This window comes from Quercus lobata, chromosome 7, assembly GCF_001633185.2.
Source record: "Quercus lobata isolate SW786 chromosome 7, ValleyOak3.0 Primary Assembly, whole genome shotgun sequence".
NCBI lineage: Eukaryota > Viridiplantae > Streptophyta > Magnoliopsida > Fagales > Fagaceae > Quercus > Quercus lobata.
In genome coordinates, this window is record NC_044910.1 from 48,827,167 (window position 1) to 48,850,446 (window position 23,280).

Genomic DNA, 23,280 nt, shown 5'->3' on the forward strand with positions numbered 1-23,280 from the left:
GTAGAGGTGGATTTTGTTGTGGTTTGGTTATTTTGTTCGGTTTGGGTTGAGGAAAAAGATCGGGGATTTGGGTTGGTGGGTTTTTTTTTTTTTTTTTTCCCTACTGTGTACTACTGGTGGTGATGGTGATTGTGGGTGTGATTGTCGCTGATGGTGGAGGTGGTTATGATTGGTAAGTTCCGGTTGTTGGAGTAGGTCTTGAACGAGTCGGGTCCGCCGAGCCGATCGGTGCCGTAGTTGGTGAAGTTCTGGTCCGCGTACCCAGCAAAGTTTGAGTCTTTGTCGTGCTTCTCGAGACTCGGCGCTAAATCGGGGAAGCAGAGGAGGTTCGCGGAGGAGCAGAAGGCCGGGAGGTGAGTCAGAGCGAGTTCTGGGCGGCGAGTTTGGAGAAACTCGCTGAGTCGACGGTGCTCAATGGGGACGCCTTGGATAACAAAAAACCCGGGTTGGACTTGAGTTTTCTTCCCCAAAACCAAAATTCATTCCTTCAAGCTTCATTCAGACATGGCTTCTAAGCTCGTAAGGCATAGCCATCTCAGAGCCCTAAGCTCCTCCATCTCCATCAACAATCACATTCGCTCTCTCACTTCTCTAACCCTAACCGAGCTCCCCTCAGCTTCAGCTATAAGCTCTTCTCCAATGCCTCTTCTTCTTCCTCTACTGGAGGATTCCAACGAGCTTCCTCTTTGAAAGACCTCGAGCTCGCTAAATTCGCCTCCATTGCCGAAACCTGGTCAGCCTTTTTATTTCCTCTTTTTTTTTTAATCCTCTGTTTGGTTGGTGAGAAAAAGAGGAAGAGGAAAATGGAAGAAATTTCAACTCGAAATTTTGAATTAACTTAGCTTCGGTGTTATGAATAGGTGGGATTCTGAAGGGCCATTTAAGCCATTGCATGTGATGAATCCTACAAGACTTGCTTTCATTCGCTCCACTCTTTGTCGACATTTTCGGGTAAATTTTTCTGCTTTACATTACACGTATTATGTATATAATTTTTTTACTCCACCAAGTTTCTGTTGGAAATATAAATTATTGGTTTTATATTGGGTTTTGTAGTTCATTGGGTACTCTTAGAGGTAGAGGAAGACTTAAATCTAGGATGCACGGACACAGTATGGTACAATATGGTGACACGGGCAATTTTTGAAATATTATAACATGATAAAATAGATAGGACACCGTTACTTCATGGCTACGGCACTCCAAATGAAGTGTTGGTGCATCTAGCTTAAAATAACACTAGTCAAAGTGATATAAAAGGAACATGTTTATTAAGGAGGTTGTAGGAAGTATGATTTCTGATAGAATAGAATGGTGGAGATATATGCAGTTGACCCTGATTAGTTTGTTGAGGATTTATTGCCGACACTAAAAGTTTTGGGACTAAGGTTTTGTTGCTGTTGTAGTTCATTGGGTATTCCTCGCCTCTCTATTCTCGTATTTAGGTAGGCTTACTGGATTAGGTTCATCAAGTACTTGTCTTGCTAGTTGTATGATTGCTTATTAAGCTGTAGTTTAAATTTGGGTATACAATGTGGTTACCCTGCAAATTGTTGTTTAAATGGTGACTGATGTGGGAGTTAAATTTGTCTTATAAGTAAGGGGCAGAGGGTTTTAAATATGTAGAGAACATATGCCATTGGGCTTTCGATAATTTACAATTTTAGTTATTGGAAACCTGGAGATACTGCATTAGTTCAATCAGCTCTTATTGTCTTTCTCTCTTCATCATGTCTTTGTTTTTTTCTAGCCCTTTTTTCACCCCTTCTTTTCGCAAATCTCTCACCTTCTTTTAATTGGACTAGGGTTTCTGAGAGAGGAATTTAGTTAATTCTTTTTTCTGTTTTAATTTTCCTATTATATCTCTATGTTTTATTCTTAAGTCCTACATTTGGATAAGAATATAGCGACCCTTGTTAGGACTGTATATGACTAGACTAGATAAAGAAAATGACCCTTATTAGGACATTTATAAAAAACCAGGCCATAGAATCTGACGCTGATAGTTGTCATTTTAGTTTCATCAAGCATGTAAATTGCACTTATCTATGAGTATGCACTTTCATTGCAGCCTATAATAAAAGATTGTCCTTTAGCTTTTTATAAGTATTAAGATATTCATGCTAGGGCTTTCATTGGAAATATGCTGTCCTCCACAGCTCTCTCTTTTATTGTTATGTGTGTATGTGATGGTACAACAACAATTTCACTTCCACCTCCCCCACAAATAAATTCTGATTAGTTACCGGAGGTTTATTCCAGGACTTTTCTTTTCTGGAAATATTTGTGTACGGTATTTTTTTGACATCGTAATATGCACAAATTCTGAAATTATTTGATAATGTGAACATGGTTTCCAATTTTTGCAACAATCTCTTATAATCCACTGTATTGTTTTGTACTTATGTGGGCCAAAGATGACTAGTAAAGATTTTTTCAATTTTTTTAACCCTTAATTCCCAACTAATTGAGGTCAGCTTGTCATCCCAGATTCTAAATCTATATTTTCTTGAAGCTTATGGCCTTTTTATTTTTTTTTTATTTTTTTATTTTTTTGTATTTTAAATGGTGTATGAAATTTTTTTAGTGGATTGAGAATATCTTGAATGATTATTCTATAACGTTCGGAACTATCTTTTGGTGCTACCCTCTCTCTCTCTTTGCTTCTTTTTACTTGTTGTATATTCTTGAATTCTTCCGAGCAGAATATATTATGATAATGTATTTCTGAATTATTTCCAATAATTTCCTGATTAATTCTTGGATTGCTAATTGCTAACAGAAATAACTTTTGGAGATCTTAACAACTTGGTTAAAATGTATCGTTCATCTATGAGAAAAATCTTAATAAATTGCAATTTGGGTTTTCAAGGATTACATTTGTTTTGTTCTTCTAGATTGTATAGACTTTAACATGGAAATTTGTTAACACGCAGGATTTGGATCCAGTGACTTCAACTATTGAGTACTGTTGCACAACAGCTGGTATGTGCCCAATCTTGTTTACTACCTCTGTAGGACAGGCTTTATGGTAATGTCATTCCCATGGAGCATTCAAATTGCATTGCTTCTCTGTTGTAAGCTGTGTCATCTTTTACAATGGATGGTTACATCCCTTTTCAAGTGGGACTAAGTGGCTATGTGACATAGACTAAGTAACATAATTGACATTGTTTTGTTGTGTCATATTATTGCAATCTGGTATAAAGTTTTTCTGAATTTGATTTTTGGACAGAAAAGCTAGTAGAGGAAGACAGGAAGTTTGATGCTGTGATTGCTCTAGAAGTATGCTCTCTCTTTCTCTCTCTCATTCTTTCATATATATGTACACGTGCTTGTATGTATAAATATTATTATGTAGTTCGTTATTCATACTGATTACAGATACCCTATGTAATTGTCTTACTTATTTTATGTTGGATCTAAAATCAAGTTCGTTTTACCTAGCACATTTGCTTCTTTTTGAAACATTTAAGTGATATTGCATATTATGTGTACTTCTACCATATATTTGCCCTGCTATAGTTATGATATGGCCAAATGATTGGTTGATATCCATTTATTTCTGGTTTTGCATATAATCTTGGACTTCTTCCCTTCATTTACTTATCATGATGAGCATACAAGAGTATTGAAGTTGAAACTTGAAACTCAAAATTCATGAGTTGCTGGTTTCAAGAGATTTAAAAATACAAAAATGAGATTTTAATATTAGATGGCAAAGTCCTCTCATAAGAAATTTTTTGTTGTTAAGTCTTCTCTCAAGACCTTTTGAAAGACTATTATGCTAGGATTCAAGTTATTAAAGGTGATCAAAGAATAAAGCAAAAGAATACTGTAAACAAATAGCAAGAGGATTTAAGATCTATCTCTTTTTTTCTTTTTTTTTTGGACCATGCAATAGTATTTCTGGGATTCAAGAAAATAAGAACGCAAATCTGAAATTTTACCATTGGATGGAAAAGTTTCTAGAAAAAGACTCTTCAAAGATATCGCCCCCACTTTTCTCCTTGATTGGTAAGTTACTCACACACCTAATGGGTCTTGATCCCCAGGCCTCATCCACCATCTCATTAATATGGTAGGAACAAGTGCCAGTTAAGCTATAGCTCATTGGCAACTCTTCAAAGACTATATATGCTACATTTTGAGATACTTCATGATACTAACCTTAATAGTTGATAGTACTTGATACATATAGCCTTTTAACATTTGACCTTGAAGCTCAATAAACGTCAAGCTTGTTACATGATTCAATGCTCCTGCATTATCAAATTGGATCCCGTTTGGAAGTCCTCTGTAAATACAGGACAGTTAAACATAAATTATGCAAGATAAATTTAGATTTCCGCTAAAGATAATATGAGTATCCACCTATGAAATTGAAATTGAAGGTATATTTGTGATGATTAATGGAAAGGTTTAACAAAGGTATAAATATAATGGTGTTCCCAAAACTTTGGGTTTTTCTTAGTACACTTTTCTTCATGCTTCTCTAGAGTGTATTCAAACTGTTTTTAAGTTATGTGTTACCTATTTTTGACCATATCCAATTTGTTTGCAATTGGAATTTTACTTAAGGTAATTGAGCACGTAGCAAATCCTGCTGAATTCTGCAAGTCTCTGGCAGCATTAACTGTTCCTGATGGAGCTACTATAATTTCAACAATTAACCGTTCTATGAGATCATATGCAACTGCCATTGTTGCAGCAGAGTACCTCCTCCATTGGGTATAGTTATTTCCATCATTCTACAGCTTAATATAGCTTCTTGATTATCTATGTAGCACCTCTTGCACTGCTGGATATGCCTTATTTTGAAACTTGGTGACATGCTTTGAAATTTACTTGTGTCTATTTGAGATCCACCTTGATCTCTATATATGTTGATTATCTATTTCAGAAATAGGTGTTATCCTTAAATCATACTACAGGATACATGCCATAGTGGTAAACTGGTTCTTTATACTTGGCAACAAGTTTGTTTTCCTTAAACAGTTGAGGTTTTGTTTTTAACAAGTTGGTTCACGTTGATTTTTTTGAGTGTATTCTAGATGACAAGAACTTGATACATATGAGCGTAACGTGGATGATTCAATGAAATGAATCTTTTCTTCTAAAGATTTGAATATTTTCATACAAAGCGTTCTCATCTATGGGTCTGCCGAGGTCATCCACTTTTCAGTTTGATCTAGATTAAGTTAGAATTGATCCATACTATTAAGGAATGTTACAATGCCCATGGAATTTAGATTGTTCCATTTTCATTGCCTTCACAGCAACAATTAATAGAATTTCAATTAGTCAAATCTGGAGGTGAACTCCACTTGCAAACGGAAAAGTAGATAATTTTTAGCTGGAATTGATAGTCCGCTATCAGATTATCATGAATTTCATGTAATTTGGTTTTTCAAAAATAAGGCTAAGAAAACGATGAAGCATGTTTTCCTAATGCTGCAGAAACATTTCACGTAGACTATCTGTAAAAGTTTGAGATGCTTCTTGGGTTAACTTGGAACTGTGGTTACCTTATGAAATTGTTAGTACAGTCAAACGCGTTCAATATACATTGGTTTAATACCTTAGTTAACTGATCAAGTTGTTTATATTTAAATTCTGGATTTCGCTCCTATTGGCACCATTTTGATAAACTTAATATTTTACAGCTTCCTAAAGGTACACATGAATGGTCAAGTTTTCTCACTCCTGAAGAACTAGTCCTGATCCTTCAACGTGCCAATATCACTGAGTAAAATATGTTCATGATGTTTCATGAACATCTGCCTCATGTTTTAGCCTTACTAACCTCTGCACATTTTAGTAAAGCTTGTTTGCTGTCTGGTTGGCTTTTTGCAGGTCAGGGAAATGGCTGGATTTGTTTACAGCCCCTTGACTGGAAGATGGTCTCTATCTGATGATATTAGTGTAAATTTAATTGCTTTTGGTACAAAAAACTGCCAATAGATAAGAATATACCATTATAATTTTCCTAGTTTGTTCTCTTCTTTTTTGGTTTTTTGTTTTGGTTTTGGTGGGGGAGTGGATGAAATTTTTGTACTTGTTCATACAAATAATGATGGGTAGATCCAACACATTTACGACAAATATTGATTTTTATACGGGCCATTATTTTATCATGAATAATGCTAAAGATAATGCAACTTTTATTACAAGCAGTGGTGACTCTATCAATTTTTTTCATGATGTTTGTTGAGAAACTTAAATTTTAAAATAATAATAATAATAAAACTTAAACTTAAATTTTTTTTTAAATTAATAAAAATAAAACTTGAACTTAATTTTTTTTTAAATTAATAAAAATAAAATATGAATATATTGGCATCGCAAAAAAAAAAAAAAAAAAACATGTAAATACATAAAGTATAAAATTTTTCATTCTACAGTTTTCATATTTTGAAATTATTGTGTAATAGTTTTATTATCAATGTTATCAATTACATCTTTTTCAATATGCATAACCGATCAATCATTCATCTACTTCTACTAATCTCCTATTCAATTATCAACATCTTATTTAAATAAATAACAATATAAACAAAATATGTTCCAACCAATTTTTATATTCTTTAAACCAATCAAGATTAAACAGATGCAACGCTCCACTATTTTTATTTTTTTTTGGTTGGGAAATCATGGCTAAAAGGTACACAAGAACCTATTTGTAAATATACTCTTCTTATTTCATCCTAATCATTAAGATGAAAATATGAGACATTTTCTTATATCCTAAGATCTAAAAGAAGATTATTCAAGTTAATATGAATTCGCTTAGAAGATTAATCTTGCAATACAAGTGATTTTCTTAACCATGACATTAATTATATTCAATAAAGCATTCAGACATTATTTTAGTGCATATATGTATGTACAAAATGAATTACATAAATTCAACAAATCTAATAATAATAATAATAATAATAATAATAATAGGTAAAGCTAAGAGAAACTCAAATAAGAATTCCAAATTAGAGTTTCAATTTTGCGCCATGTGTCCTAAATATTTATTCTTAAAGAGTTTTATTTCTTAATTTTAGAATCAAACGTGGGACAACGTTATAAATATTCATCCAAATGAGTTATTAAGTACAAAAACCAAAGAGTCTAGAATAAATGAATTGTAAAAAATTGTAAAAAAAAAAAAGTGCTTCACAATAATAAATAAATAAATAAACATGGACAATTTACATTTTATACCTAATAATATCCTTACAAAATTTTTTAATGAGTTAACAAAATATAAAAATGACTATCAATAGTATTTAAATTATATATATAAGAATTATATTATGCATCTTGTTGTATATTTTTAAGTGTATCCATGTATATACATGGGGTTACAAACTAGTTTAGTTAAAGACTAAAGCAAGTACTAATAAACTAGATATTTGAAAAATGTGTGTGTGTGTGTTTATTTTTTTTATATAAAAATAAATAGCAATTTTAAAATATGCCTTTTGAAAACAAAATTTTAAAAATCACAATTAAACTTTGATAAAATTGCAGTTTGACAATTGAACTATTGACCTAAATTTGCTGTTTCAATGCAAATTACTAAAATTAACCTTCAAGCTCAACAGACCAAAATTTTGGAGAGGTTAAATTTTATTTTGAATGAGTTCAAATTTTTGTTTAGAGTGTTCAAAGTTTGTTTTAGGGTGGTCAAGTTTTTTATTTATTTATTTATTTACTATTCTGGGGTGTTCAACAACTCATTAATTTTTTTTTTTTTTAGAAGAACTCATATTAATTTAAAATCAATTTTTAAAGGTCTTGTGAGTGACCGCAAAATGGGGTGTCTATAGGAATGTAAATTTTTTTTCACCAAAACAGAGCCATCCCTGATTACATAGAGTTTACAAATTGATGTATTACCAATCACCAAAATATATTTTAAATATTCATTTATTATATTTGAAGTCCACCAATCATTATCACATAAATTACCGTATTAGTTTTGAAGATTTTAAAGTAGTTAAACCTTTGTTTTATATATAAACTAGTCATCATCCCATGCGATGCACGGGATAGTTAAACAAAATTTATACACATTCACTTTTATTGGTATACGCTCATTTGAAAAAGCAATTCTAACTAATACCCAAATGTAAGAAACGCATTGACTCACTATTTAAAGTAGCCTTCTGAAAAACATGATTGGCTATACAAATCTCATTGTTGTCATGCAAAGGATTTATAAACTATTAATCCCAAAAATATGGGCTTATTATGTCATTAGAATTTATACATATTGTGCAACTAAGCCTTAATTTCTCATGAATGGTTAAAAATATAAACTGAAATATATAAATAAAGACCAACCATGAATATATAAATAAAGACCATGACTTGAGGGGGACACATTAAACTTCAAATTAGAGTAATAATATCACTTTCTCAATCTTTACTCAGTTGTAAAAATAATATAGAGAAAATTCAAAACATGGAAAGAAAATAAAAATTATAACAATTAATTCCATTATCTTTTATGCAATACTTTGCAATTGTATGACATTAAGTCAACTAACTCAACTCAATTTAAGTAGTTGTAATAAAGTTGGCTTCTACCATTCCCTATTCTATAGCAATATGAACATATCGGATTTCTTAAATAATTACTAGTATTGCAGTAAAATGATTTATTATTGACAATAAGAAACAATCAAGCTCATCCCTTAAAAATTTATCTCTTGCACTTGTATGATATGGTTTTTTCTATTCAAACTTTAAAATAGATTATGTGTCTTACCTGAATGTTTTCCTTGTGGTGAGGACAAATAAAATGAGACAGGTGCTTCATGACCTTCAAAGCAAAAAATCTTTCTTCTAATCAAATACAAAACTCATCAAGAGGAATAAGAGAGAGAAATTACTCAATGAAAAACCATGGTGAATGAAAGAAAAGAATTCTAAGCTTCCAAAGATCCACGCAAATTTCAGCCATAGGTGCAAAATGCCAAGTTAAGAAATATAAATATTGATCTACAGGTGCAATTTTTTAATAGACAATAGCAATTTCATGGACAATAGAAATTTTTTAATACTTATTGAGAAAAAATATATTCTGAGATTTTTCTTAAATTTTTTTTATAAGTAATGTAATTTTTTTCCTAGATTAATGGAATTATATCACAAACAAAAACTCTAGAAACCAATGCCATACTTTCTTTTCTGCTTTAAAAAAAAAAAAAAAAACAAATAAGCAAATAATTTTTTGGACCAAATAAAAAAACTATAACCTTGATTTGATTTCTCATTTATCAATGATGGTGACTGGAGAATTATTTAATTTGGTCTATAAGAGTGGCTTGAGTAATTGCCAATGGCAAGTGCCAAAGATAGTGAGTAAATCAATTCAAAGAAGGAGAGTATAAACTACTTCACGAAATCAAAGATCTCTTTACATCCCATAAAATTTAAAATATAAAAAAAATCTCTTTATAGCTTAAGAAACACAATATACTAAAATTAAAGAGATAGAAAATTTACTGAGAACAAAATATTATAAATAATTTAAAAGAATTTTGGTTTAAATCTTAAACATCACAACTCCATAAAATTCACACCAATAATAGTATTTTTATGATTGCACAGTTAGAATTTTGGTTTAATTTTTGAACACTGACTTGGAAATTGATTATAAATATATTAAGTGCTGAACAATGTACTACTATGTTTGATTTATAAACAAAACTAACCTTATAAAAACTGAACTTTATAAGTTAAAATCTATTTCCTTTTTTTTTCTTTCCTGAATTTGATGCAAAGCATGACATGTTAAAATTAACCTAGTAATAAATTTTTTTTTTTTTTTTTTTTTTTTTCACAATTATTGAAGTGTTTTTTTTTTTTTTTTTTTAACAATTATTGACCTAACTTACATAACATGTTGCTTTCGGAATGAAGATTGCCCAGCATGTGGCCGTTCATCTCAGCGACTCTAAGTCTGAGTGAGGGATGAACGAATTCATTTGCTCTTTTTGATGTGTCTTTGGTTTTCCCCTTTTGCTACAGAAAGAGTGTGTGGCATCTCCATCTATTTATAATTTTATATAGAGATAGGTGGTCTATGACTCTTTGCAAGGACTAATGGATGCATAGCTAATGTACGTGGGTGGTGGGTGGAGGGACCATCCTCCAACCAATTGCCCCTCCCTAGAGGGGTAAGGTTGCTAGGGTTTTGAGGTGGGAAGAGAGGAGTTATAACATGAGTCTTTGTCTCTTCTCTTTTGAATCCTTACGCAAGTCTTTTTTGTGTTTTAATCCTAACGTGAGTCTTTTTAATATTTTAGTCTACTTAATTGAATCCAAACACGAGTTTTATATATATAGATTAATTAATTAGTATTATATTTATTTAAGTAATGCTGACGTGAAAAATTGTGGAGAGGTCAGGAGCTTCGGTTATATATATATATATATATATATTGACAAGTAGTTAAAATTAGAGTAATAATTTTAACATTATCTATTATTATCCCTATCACATTTAGATGTCAAGCAAAAAAAAAAAAAAAATACATTCAAATGTGAATTTGGTTGGGTCAATACTTACTGTTATTGGAAACAAAAATTGTAAAGTGGAAGGCGTCGGTCATGGCATTATCCTATGCCTTATTTAGAGCATCCACAGTAGTAGAGCTAAAAATTTAGTTTTTTAACTCTACCAAAAGTTACTTTTTCTATTTTACTTACACACATGCTGTAGCAGTTGATCTATTTCAGCTTTCAACACAATAAAATAATATAAACATCACAATAAAATAATATATCCATTACAATAAACAACAATCACAACCACCTGCAACCGCCACCACTACCGCCGCTGCCGCTGCCACCGCCACTAGGACATAAAACTAGGACAAAAACTTCTATTACAAGAAAACCACACAACAAATTCCTGCAAACATAAAATTCCCAATACATTCCAATACAAATACATTCTGTCCATTCATGGAAGCTCTGAATCAAAACGAATGGATGCTCTGAGATCAAATGACAGAACTTTTCATTGAGCAAGAATAGCAAAAAAATTATTGCATCTAAAATAATAAACTGAAAGAACAAGAAAAAGAAATTATTGAACACGTTCTTTGATGTTATACCCAAATAAAAAATCCCCCATTCTTTGATCATATACCCATTCTTTGTGTTATACCCAAATCAAAAATCTCAAGCATCCACTACAAAATGACAGAGAGAACTCACTTGAAGTGGATTGGCAGAAGAGAAGTGGGTTTAAGGCAATCGGCGGTGTGGGTCTGAGGCGGATGGTGGCGTGGGTCTAAGGCTGATCGGCGACTTGGGATGGCTGGTGGGTCGGTAACGTCGAGCTTTGGTGGGAGTTGAAAGAGTGAATTGAGAGACCGGAGTTGAGAGAGTTTAATCACCGGAGTTGAGAGAGTGAATTGAGAGAGATGAGATGAGAGTGAATGAGAGAGAGAGAGAGAGGCACGGATAAAAGAATGAAAAAAAAAATGTGCAAGTGGAATTATTTTAATCACCGGTAGAATAAAATAGTATTTTTTTTAGCTCTCATGAATTGTGCACATCTATAAATAGATGTGCACTGTAGCAATGAAACAAAAAAAAAATAGATTTAGCTCTACTGCTGGAGCATCATTTTGGTGTTTGAGGAGCTAAAATATAGCAATATAGTAATATAGCACCACTGCTGTGAGTGCTCTATAATTATATCTATATCCCCATGCATTGAACCTTGAGCTTCTGGAAATTGACTAATCGCCGCGTCACGTTGGGCCCCACTTCACAGCTCTCTCTTTCCAGCCAATCCAATTCCAAATCCTAAGGCCCATTTGGTAGCTTATTTTGAGCATTTCAAACACACTTATACACATTTTCACACACATTTTCACCCACACATATATTAAAAACACTCAAACAATATTATTCAAACTCCTCTACCAAAGAAATTCTGAATTACGTTGCGCCCTTTGGTCCTTCGGGCAGACCTACATTGCACCTCATTTTCGCCCAATCTAGACCGTTTGTTGCATTTATGACTGTCTCACGTTGATCAACAATAGAGCCGTAAACGCCAAACAGGCCAAGTTTTTTTGAATAATGCATGTTCAAGATTGGCTCGTTAGAAAAAATCAAAAGCTCAAATTTGATTCGAGTATGTGGCAAGCTTAAAAATGATGTTTGAGCTTGAGTTTGTGGGAAAGCCAAAAAGTTTGAGCTTGACTTGGCTTGATTAATTAGTCAAGCCAAGTTCAAACTTAATATCAAGCTCAAACTCGAGCTCAGGTCAAACTTTTGAGCTTAAAATTTAAAAAAATTACATTATCAATTGCTTAAATCTCTAAAATTAAGAAGGAAAAAAATAGTTTACTCATTTTATCAAGTGTCTAATCCTACTAATGAATAGCTATTATTTAAGTTAAAAATATGCACAATTAAATTCATTTATTCATCCTTTCTTGTCTAGAGTTTTAGTAATTGTTCAAAATACAATTTTTACATTCATGTTAGATGGTGAAGAGCTAGAAAATACTTGATTTTAACTATTATGAGTGGGAAAATATTAACATGTTTCATGACATTATATTAGATGATTGATGGGGAAGAATCATATGTGGAACACTTAATTAATTAATTTATTTTTAAATATAACTAAAGTCTAAAGTGGTTCTTGGTGAGTCTAGAAGGAATGAAAAAATTAAGGTAATGGGTAGTGGTCTCATGTTGGCCATGTCATTATTAAGATATGTGTAATGCGTATATTTAGCTAACACATATAAACTCATAAATAAGTCTATACTTGAATTGTTTTGTATCAAGCCTTATAGCTAGGGTTGTCCACGGGTCGGGTTTGTGCCTAACCCAGAACCGACCCGCTGGAATCGGGTGGAGAAAAAAGGCACCCGCTGCCGACCTGCCAGAGTAATCTGGTCGGGCGGTTCAGAACATCAATGGGTGGCGAGCGAGTCGGTCGGATTTGGGACGACGAGAAAATGGTGGAAAAAACACAGATTCAGCGAAAATCTCAACGGATTCTATGAGATTTCGCTAGATATAGCGAAAATCTCATCGGATTCGATAAGATTTTGCCAGATCCGGTCAAAATCTCATCGGATCTAAGGGAAATAGCGCCGAAATCTGGAAAAATATCACCGAAATTTGGGTTTTTTCGCCGGATTCTGGAAATTTTGGGCCGGAATCTAGAAATATTTCGATCGGTTCGGGTTTTTCGGTTTTAAGGGAGGAAAACTGAAACCCGACCCGCCAGAATCGGTTTTTGGTGATGAAGACCCGCCGCCGACCCGCCGGAGTAGTCGGGTCGACCGGTTCTTCGGGTGGGTCAGGTACTTGGATGAATCTAGACAGCCCTAATTGCATGCTTCTTCTTAAAATTTTAAAACAAAACAATTTTACGACACACTTTTCATACCATATTTGGAATAGGAAGGAATTTAGTGTATCCAGCATGTCAAATTGCTCAATTCCAAATTGTATAATTTATTTTTTCTAAGTAGAAAGGTTAACAAATGCTGACATTAATTTAGGAAATATTTCTAGAAATTTTTTATGAAGGAAAAAAGTAATTAATTTTTTTTATACAATTTTTATACTTCTCATAAAAGTTGTATTAATTTTTTTTTTCCTAAAATAGTTTGTTAGTAGGAAAAGACCGGACACAAAAAATGGGCCCACCATATGAATATATTTACAAAAATGCCACCATCACTCTGTTTTCATAACTCAAAAATACCTAAAAGTTGTTTTCAGTTTTGCTAACTTATCACTCAAAAATCAGAGAATTGAGTGATGGAAACAAAACTTGAAAACACAGCCAAACAAACTCTCTCTGTGGAACCCACCAATTCTGAGTTATAGGTGATGAAACAGAGTTATGAGCGATGAAAACTTGCAAATCCAAACAGCCCCTTATAAGTCATAATTTCAATGTAAATGAACTTCCACTTAGCTATTTGGACCCTCTAGATAAAAATGTATACATATAGGTGCAAAAATTAAATAAATAAAAAATCGTGTATTTTTCTTCTTTAAGAACAACCAAATTTATGTCCAAAACATAGAACCACTAGAGAGAAATTAGACACTAATAAGTCACAGGCCCAAATGACTTCCATATTGCTTTGCCAGCAAATTTTTAATCATGGAATCAACAATAATTAACTCAATAGTTATACACTCAATTATCATAGAAAATCTTGTAAAGGCTGCAGTACATAATCTACCCCCTTAAAACATACCCATAATGCTTCTTTTATAACTTCATAGTATATAGGATGCCTTATGTAACAACTCAAATCACTTGTAGCAAGTGCAATATCATCTACATATAAGACTAGGAAAATATAATTACTCCCACTAACCTTAAGGTGATATATAGTATCAGAGCATATAATATATTTATTGCTTTGAGGTTTGTTAGTAGCAATAAGTCATTGTATGGGTTGAAGCAAGAATCTCGACAATGGTTCTCCAAATTCTCATCCACTATTTTGAGGTTCACTAAGATTGCAGGGACCTTCATTGCTAATAACAATCCTCAAGCAATAACTGCCTTAAAATCTCTTTAGTCTGCTCCGATACCAAGTCAAAAAATAGAGAGTGATAAATAAACTTCTTAGTATTATTAATGTGTATTAATTACATCAATTTTTATATATATCTTTCTCAAAAAAGAAAAAGAAAAAGCATTCTTATATATAAAAGAGGTAGCCTAAGAAAATATGATTAACAATCAAGAAAATATCACTAACAAACTAACTAATTCTAACTAATTATAAATCACATGTGGAAAATATAAAAACATATGGAAAATGTGTAGAGAAAATTACAATCTACAAAATACAAAAACTAAACTAACAATACAAATTCTGATAAGAATTTCTCTCTCAAACTAAAATTAGAGAACAATAAAGTTTGAAGGAAGCTCAAATATCACAATGTAAGAAAAATTCATACAGAATAAACATAGCGGGATAGTGGAACATTTGTTCAGCCATAATTGTTCAAGTGCTTGAAGAACAAACCCAAATTTAGAGAGAATTCTTCTTATCTCTATTTTAATGTTAGTCCTTTGTAAGCTTCTTCCATCAAGGGATTAGTTATTGACACTTATTTAATGTGACTTTTCACAAATAATTGTTCACCACACAATTGTTCCTAATAGGATGAATCATGGATCTTTATTTATCACTCATCATGATTCATGACTAAGCATGAATCTCCAAATAGAGATATTTACATTGGCAACAAAATGACTGAGCAAGAAACAAAAAAAATTATTTAGATGATTTTTACCTCCTTGAAGTGCACCCCAAGGGACCAGCATTGTTGATGTTCACTTTTACAGCTTCGGTGAGAAGACATTCCTCATTGGAGGAAATAAGTGGACTAGCCCAGGGCTTTGAGTTTGTAGGTGTTTTCTTTTATCAACCTCTAATCTTAAGGAGAAAAGGGATTCTTGGGAAAGATACCTACATAAAGAAATTACGCAAGTACTGGGACACAAAAAAAAGAGTTTCCTATACTGTAACACATGCAAGCAAGATCTAGGATGAGTAAGGCAGGGGGAGGGGAAAATGTAAGAGTAGTCTAACATTGATCATTTGGAATGACCAAAAATAGCAAGCTGTTTACATATTTTTGTCAGTCACAAAATTTATATACAGCAGATGCATATAATTATTTCAACATAATTGCTGCTACAGCATAAGCATGGAAAAGTACTGCTCGAATTCTTGATCAATGGTTGGTTTCCTAGTGCCTGATTGAGCATCTGCATTCAAAAAACGAAATTATTTCTCCACACCCTAAAAAGTATAATATAGATCCTTTATGCAACAAATTACATATAAATACTAGCAGACATGACTGACAGGAAGAAGATGGGATGGTATGAACCCCCATACAAATGCACATCACAGGCATGATCACATATATTGAGCTCCAAGCCACACAAATACACTTCCTGTTGAATCCTAAATTACCTTGGTTTAGGTTCCATCTTCCAGATGAAAGAACATACTTATTTGGGTTAGCCCCATTGGAGTAGAGAATATCTTCAATACTTTCTCCATATTCCAAGCAATTGTAATCTGCATCATAGTTACCAAATTCTAGGAGGTCATCCTCGGCATTCTGAAATGCTTGTAATCCATCGTGATGGGAAGAAGGATTCCCTCCACTCAGAAATGCTACTTTGTCTTTTCTGGAACCCAAAGAGTAGTACTTACCACAATTGCTCGGACAATTAACAGATGAAGTGGATGGCCCATCGGATAGATGTGTGTTTGCATACTCTGGTTGAAGTCTAGCTTCATCATATGTAGACATGGCAGAAACCAAATCTTCAGCAAAGCTATTGCTACCTTCCCCTGATTCAGGTTCTGACTCATTGTTGACCATGGTTGCTCCCCCTGTTTTCCTGTTGATTATGTTTGTACATAAGCTCTCTGCTTTAGGAATTTTTTCAAACACAGTGACATCTTCGGAAGCGAAGCTGTGATCCCAGCATCCATGCTTTGGTATGGGTAACCCCAATTGCTCCGCATGTAATTTTCTTTTCTTGTTGAAGCTAATAACGTTATTCTTGAAAGCTTTATTGACTTGGAAGCTGAAGATTGATAAGCAAGTATTAAAAAAGATAACAAGAGGCCCGTGCTGAAAGCTATATGTAGCAATAATTTAGTCAAGTAAAAATAGGCAATGCACATAATATAACTCACTTTAGTCTTCACAAGCTCAAAATAGAAGAGAGAAATTGAAGCTTGGTTTGTTCTTCATTGACATGCTTATCCCAATCTTAGGTTTGGAAACTAGACCAAAAAACCCATGCTAGATAACATTTAGGAAACAATCACTATATGTGAACCCAATCACACTGGCCTAGAATTAGTGATGCTCTTTGTTGCAAAAGGAGGTAAAATTTTCAACCAAAAAAAAAAAAAACACGAGGTATATAAATAACGTGAGGCCTTTAGTTATAAGCACCAGTAAACTCATTGGTAAATAAATGCAGGACCCTAATACAAAATTTTAAGAATATTAATTTGAACCAAATACAGAATGAGAAAAATTATCTTCAGTTCGTGCGGAAGAACCCTGATAAACTATCATTTGTCCCAAAAACTTAAAGTCATTAGGAAAGGGTTAATTGAGTCGCTTAATCGTTATTCTAACGCTTCCCTTTATGTGTAGACTCAAAACTCATACATACCTATTCTGATAGTCCCTTGTTGTTAAGTTAAAAATTAATCCCACATATATAGTCCTTTTGACAAGGTATCAATTGATAAGTATCATAGTTTGTTGATCAAAATAGGTTTTACTTATAGAAAATGTGAAACGGCCTGAGCACATGGCATAGAATCAACCATATAAATTCTTTTTCTGAACTAAGTGCAAGGAGTAATGGCATAGCAAGTAGTGGATCCAACAAAGAGATCCATTAATCCCTACTCAAAATTACTCATAATTGCACACAAATATTCTGCATTAAACACAACCCAAGACAAGAATACACTCCTAATTTACTTACTTTCAGCTGATTTTCAACAATAAGTACACATATAAACAAGCTGGAATCATCATATAGGTTCATTAACTCAAAAATATGCACTAACTTCAATAAATAATAACAAAAATAAAAACCTGTTAATCTCTGATGGGTTCTCGTTATATTCATTCATCTCGACCCAGAACTATAGGAGCTAGTCTCTGAAACCCAGAACTATCGGAACAGTTTTCTCTTCCAGGATATCCCAGAATAAAGTAACTTTCTTTTAGTGTGTGAGTGTCATCTTTCTCTCTCTCACTCTTTGTTTCTTTCTTATTCTTTTTCTACTTATCTTTGGCATGTGAAACTATGAGCTGCTACACAGCGCGTGTGATCACCAGCTTCGTAGCATAAAGGCCATTTATGTTTCTTTACGGGTTCATTATGAATAATGAAGTCAAATTTTTACTTGGTTTGGTCGTGGAACCGAGAAACATTGTTTGTCGTACATGTTTGGTGGGGGGGCGCGTGATAAGTTGATGCTGACTTGGATAGCACCACGTCTCGTCCACGTGATTTTGGCGCGAGGCTCGTTGTTTTGTCGGCCCCACGCTATCCTTCTTTTTTTTTTTTTGTTTTTTTTTTTAATTTTCGATATTTTGTTTTGGTACTGTGTTTGGATGGAGGTGGAGGTGGAGGTGGAGGTCGAGGTGGTGGTGGAAAGAAAAGCAGAGCATATTAGATTATCAATTTTGTCGGTAACTTATCAAATTTAGATTCTCATCCTCTATCTTTTCATTGACCATTGCATTCTCTACTCAAATTAAGATCATCCTCCATCTTCTCATTGCCTATTGCATCCTGTGCTTTAAGATCTCCTAGAATTATTAGAGCTAACTCTACAGTAAAGTTCTTATCCAACTCATCTTAAAATAATTTTTATTTTGACAATTTACATTGCAAAATTATCATTTTTGACCTATCATGTTTAATTTTGTTATTTTATTAGAAACGCTGTTCATTTTCATTAGTAATCTAGTGACATTTGGTGTTATATAGGTGGTGTGGCTTAAAAGACATCACTTAGAGTATCTTCAACCATCTCTCCAAATTTTTGTACAATTTAGAATATGAATAATAATTTTTATCTTTTATTTACTTCCTTTTTCATATACACTTTCTAACATACTTTCTATCTTTTTTCTATCTCATTAAAATATTATTTTTTTCATTATTTCTTTTTTCTTTTTTTAATCTTACTTCATCCATTTATAATGATTATATTTTTCAAATTCTCAATATCCATATTTTTTAATCTTCCAACAGTAATATTTTTAAATTTTCCAATAATGTTTTTTTAACAAATATCATTGAACACTTGTTACAACAATATGAGTTATAAGATCATCTAATTTTAATAAGAAGTGTTACGTTTACAACATTTTTGTAATAATTTCACAAAAGAATCATATGTGGTAAGTTGTTACTAGTTTTAATTTGAACCTACTACTGAAATTATTATTTTTACTCATCAATATTAGCTAAGAACAATCTGTCACTTAAGATTTATTACAAAAATATTGTGGTAATATTTCTCAATTTTGATTTCTTTTTCTTTATTTTTTTTCCTTTTTTTTTTCTTTTTTTTTTTCATCTATACGTTTCTTCTTCTTCTTCTTCTTCTCCACACACGTATATCCGCTCTTCGCTCTCCTCTTTATCTTTTCACTTTTGTTTTTGCTTTTCTACTTTACTCTAGAACACCCAGCTCTCACACTCTCTTTCTCTTTCTCCTCTTTCTATCTTCACTTTTGTTCTTGTTTTTCTACTTCTTGTACTCCTTGATAGGCCAAGAATGTATTGACCCTTGTGATGAATTAATCAATTTATTAGCCAAGTTAATTAATTAATCCGATTAACATGCAATACGCGTGGTAGCACAAATAAATCACGAACTAAGTTAATATGCAGCGGAAAATAAAGTTGATACGGTAATTTGTTTACGAATGGAGAAAACCTCCAATGCAAAAATCTCACCGGATGATTTTAAGATCACTACTTCAGAGAATCCACTATTATCATAACAAGCGGTTACAGGTAAAGGAATCCTAGTACCTTATACTAACCTACAGTTGAACCATTACCCTAATACTTAATTGGACTTGTTCTGTAGTGATAATCTCTCATTTCAATGCATGGCTCCCAATATGTGACTAACCAATTGATGTACAGATTCAAGTACATGACTAACCACCAACTTGAGAAGGATGTTGGCTGCAAAATTCTTCAGTTCATCAACACGATGAAGATCACGAAACTCCTTGGTTACAAAACCCTACGGCGTACAAACGCAGCTTCTTCAAAAGAAAGATGAACTAGGGCATAAAATGTCTCCTGTCACAATATGCTTGTGAAAAACCTTTGCATGAATTTGCACTTACTGGCTTCAGCTGTGACGGCCTTTAAAATAATCTTTATATATATTTAGTATTATGAGAAAAGAAAGCTTAAACAAATATACACGAATTAGTGTGAAATCATATCTGAAAAAATGATTTTCGTAAATCTCGAGATATAAGTTATCTATCAAGCAGCTGTTGAGCATCGGGCTGAAGATCCCTTTTAAACCTCGATAGATGCTATTTGTCAAGTTAGCTGTCGAGTTTTAAAATGCAGCACTTCTTCACTTGTTTCTTGGATAGATTTACATGGTTTTAATACTTGGACTTGGACTTGAACTCTTGTTCCTTGAAGTATTAAATATATTCTAAATCTACCCAATTACAAGTAAAATGCGTTTTATCAAAGGATTAGCCAATTCTAGATAGCATATGTTCCTAACATGATTCACATATGTCCTAACACTCCAGACAACATATAGTTAATTTCTCACACATACCTCTTGCATAATTTTACAATTCCATGGACCATCACAAACCAAAGTTCATAATATGAAAAATCTCATTTGAGAGAGAGAGAGAGAGAGCCGTTGGAGAACAAAAACTAGATGGGTCTCCCTCTTTTCACCTTTTTTTTTTTTTTTTTTTTTTTTTTTTTTTTTTTTTTTTTTTTTCATTTGGTTTATGAGAAAAATTGTTTTTGTGTTTGGATTGTGTTCTGTGTTTTGTAGCCGTTGAGATAAAGAAGAGAGAAAGGGAGTGAGGAAGAAAGAGAAATGGAGGAAAGAGGAAAAAAATCATTTTTTATTCAACCGGGTGATTATTTCAAGGGATAATAATGTTTAGAGTTGCTACAGTAGCTCTCTTGAATTGCTAAAGTGCACTCTTCTTCAAGAGAGCTACTGTAGCAACTCTTAAAAAAAAAAAAAAAAAGAGTTAGAGAGGTTGTTTTTTGTGTGTTTACTCTCCAAAATTGGCTTTAGAGAGTCTATTGGAGATGCTCTTATTGGCACTAAACAATCAAAATACTAACAAAAATGATTAAAAAAAAAGAATGTAAAAACGAAATCAAACATAAATAGCCTAAATGAAAATCTTGCAATGTAAATGACCAAAATAAAAATAATCCAATTGTTGAAGCCCACTTTTGACAAAGGGCCCAATAGTAGAAGAAGCCCAACAATATAGAAAGGGTGGGAAAGGGAAAATAGTAAAGGAATAAGGAAGCAAACCTAGCAGGCTGAAATGATAGGATTGATGGCCAGTCAGCCCACAAGAATCAAAAGAGGTAAGGAGGGAGTAAATGGGCCGAAGAAGCTTAAGAAATGAAGTAAGCTCTTGGGAGCAATAAGAGGTAAATAGGAAGTAAATAGACCAGGGAAGCCCAGGAAATGAATTAGTAAATTCATTGGGTTGGCTTAAAGGCCAGTAAGACCAAAAAGTAAATAAGAGGTAAGGATGTGGTATTGGATCGAGGAAGCCCAAATGATTTAGCAAAAAGCCCATGAGAGTAAAAGAGGTAAAAAAGAAGTAAATGAGCCGAGAAATAAATGAGCCGAGAAAACCTGAGGAATGAAATAGGCTGGCACTGCAGGAATGTTGGCCAATAGAGCCCAAAAGAGGTAAAGATGTGAAAAAGGGGCTAAGGAAGCCCTGAGCAAAAGATTGATAAAAAAGTGGGCTAGCACGGCAGGAGTATCAGCCCGTAAGCCCATGGGTAACAAGAAATAAAAAGAGAGGTAATGTTATAGCAAGCACAATGAAGTAGTATGACAGGATCCACAACCAAGAGGCCCACGGACACAATGAAAAAAAGAATATGGGCTCGACAGGAAGGTGAAGGCCTTCACCCAAGGAATGCCCAGTACGAGGAAATGATGATAGGCAGGGAACATGAGCCCAAAAGCCCATACATCCTTCACGCCACAAGAGATAAACACTAACCAAAACGTACAGTAGAATCAAACAAACACAGAGGCAGTAGAAATGGTGTGAAGGCTAGAAGGAAACAAACTCAGACGGAGTGGACCATGTGTAGGGAAATAACCCGAAATTCCCAACCTATGAGAAACAAAAAATAAAAAAAACACATGCCAAAGAAAAAATTCAGACGCATAAGATAGTATTTACGTGGTTCGACAATTTGCCTACGTCTACAGAGTTGCAGGGATTTCACTATTATCAAGAAAAAATACAAAGTGCAGCAATACATTTTTTTCTCTCTCTCAAAAACTACAACAACAAAACCCTAATCACCAAAGCTGCGTTTTCTATATCTTACACACAAGATTCACAATAGGCTACAAAACGGCCCAAGCCTCCGCTTCATGGACCAAACCTCAAAAAATCTCCCATTAAAAATCACGCAACATTATTTGAATCGGGTTGGGTCGGGTCGTCAACCGGGTCAACACATAACTAGACTCCACAAAGCCCAACAACACGCATAAAGGGCAGGGCACCACTTACTTGTACCCAGCCAATACATGAAAGGTGAGCCACAGGTCAAGCCATTCAGAGGGTGTGGTCTGATGGTAGGGAGAAAGAAGGAGTTTATTTTGGGGTTCCCGCTCAAATTTCTTTGGGGAGGAATGTCCTGCTGGGATAACATCTCACCCAAAAGAGGTAAAACAGGTTGGGACCACTTGATGCATGCCATAGAGGTAGGTAATGGAAAGACTTAATCCTCATCCAGATAAGAGTAGTGAAAAATAGAGAGAGGTAAGAAACAAGACAAGCAATTTTGCCTGGGAATGGGTAGTAGTGCAACCAACACGCTTAGAGCAATAGTAGTGGCTGAACAATCGGTAGGCTAGTGGGCAGTCTCGGAAGGATGCCCATAAGAAGCCAAAAGCAGTCAAGGGGTAAAAATGGTAAATCCTACCATGACAGATAGTATAAAGAGCGATGGTTATGAATAGTAAAGGCGACGAATAGAGAGAAACTCAGAAAGGAGGAAGAGGTAGAACAACAAGAAAAAAAGAAAAGAAAAAAAAGAAAAAAATAAAAAATCAGAGAAACATGAGTGGTAGGAATAGCGGTATGAATCAATAGACTATCCATTTCTCTCCTCAACATACCCACTTAAAACCATTTAGGTCATTTTTCTAAAGTGCGTAACTTCTATCGTAGAAACCTTCTCTGAAGTTACTCACATTGGGGATCGATTCATTTCTTGGATTTCTATCTGCTGAGAAGTTAAGCTTATTTTCTATGGTAGACAAGTTGTTATTTTGTGCTCGCGGGGTGAATAGTTTACTGTGATTAAACTGCTTGTTATAGTGTTATTTTACTGTTATATTATTATCTCGCCGTAATTTTACCAAGCTTTCTTTTCTTATTTAAGTCTTAATGTTATTTGTTTAGTAT

General features: G+C 33.5%; 2 protein-coding genes across 3 annotated transcripts; one reads left to right on the forward strand and one right to left on the reverse strand.

The window, feature by feature from the left end:
- The first annotated feature begins 259 nt into the window (after positions 1-259).
- LOC115953358 (ubiquinone biosynthesis O-methyltransferase, mitochondrial-like) lies at positions 260-6,117 on the forward strand. The gene is made up of 7 exons (XM_031070981.1): positions 260-733; positions 861-951; positions 2,937-2,985; positions 3,236-3,285; positions 4,582-4,731; positions 5,667-5,747; positions 5,857-6,117. The coding sequence occupies exons 2-7, from the start codon at positions 898-900 to the stop codon at positions 5,962-5,964; spliced, it is 492 nt and encodes a 163-aa protein (XP_030926841.1). The 5' UTR covers positions 260-733; positions 861-897; the 3' UTR covers positions 5,965-6,117.
- A 9,472-nt stretch (positions 6,118-15,589) lies between these two features.
- LOC115952427 (protein FAR-RED ELONGATED HYPOCOTYL 1-like) lies at positions 15,590-17,931 on the reverse strand. Of its 2 annotated transcripts, XM_031069603.1 has the most exons (4): positions 17,668-17,930; positions 16,251-16,630; positions 16,005-16,112; positions 15,590-15,793 (listed from the first exon to the last, which is right to left on the reverse strand). In XM_031069603.1, exons 1-4 carry the CDS (start codon positions 17,703-17,705, stop codon positions 15,720-15,722), a joined length of 600 nt encoding a protein of 199 aa, XP_030925463.1. In that variant the 5' UTR covers positions 17,706-17,930; the 3' UTR covers positions 15,590-15,719. The 2 variants fall into 2 exon arrangements, with proteins under 2 accessions (XP_030925463.1, XP_030925462.1); XM_031069602.1 differs by having other exon boundaries at positions 16,005-16,630; positions 17,668-17,931.
- Between the last annotated feature and the right edge of the window lie 5,349 nt (positions 17,932-23,280).

Excerpts from the sequence above, each read along its gene's own strand:
- LOC115953358 (XM_031070981.1), top strand. The coding sequence starts at position 898 with ATGAATCCTACAAGACTTGCTTTCATTCGCTCCACTCTTTGTCGACAT. Across the intron at positions 4,732-5,666 it reads CAGAGTACCTCCTCCATTGG|CTTCCTAAAGGTACACATGA; the intron begins GTATAGTTATTT and ends AATATTTTACAG. Across the intron at positions 5,748-5,856 it reads TTCAACGTGCCAATATCACT|GTCAGGGAAATGGCTGGATT; the intron begins GAGTAAAATATG and ends GGCTTTTTGCAG.
- LOC115952427 (XM_031069602.1), bottom strand. The coding sequence starts at position 17,705 with ATGAATGAATATAACGAGAACCCATCAGAGATTAACAG. Across the intron at positions 16,631-17,667 it reads AACCCATCAGAGATTAACAG|CTTCCAAGTCAATAAAGCTT; the intron begins GTTTTTATTTTT and ends ATCAATCTTCAG. Across the intron at positions 15,794-16,004 it reads AAGATGGAACCTAAACCAAG|ATGCTCAATCAGGCACTAGG; the intron begins GTAATTTAGGAT and ends TTTTGAATGCAG.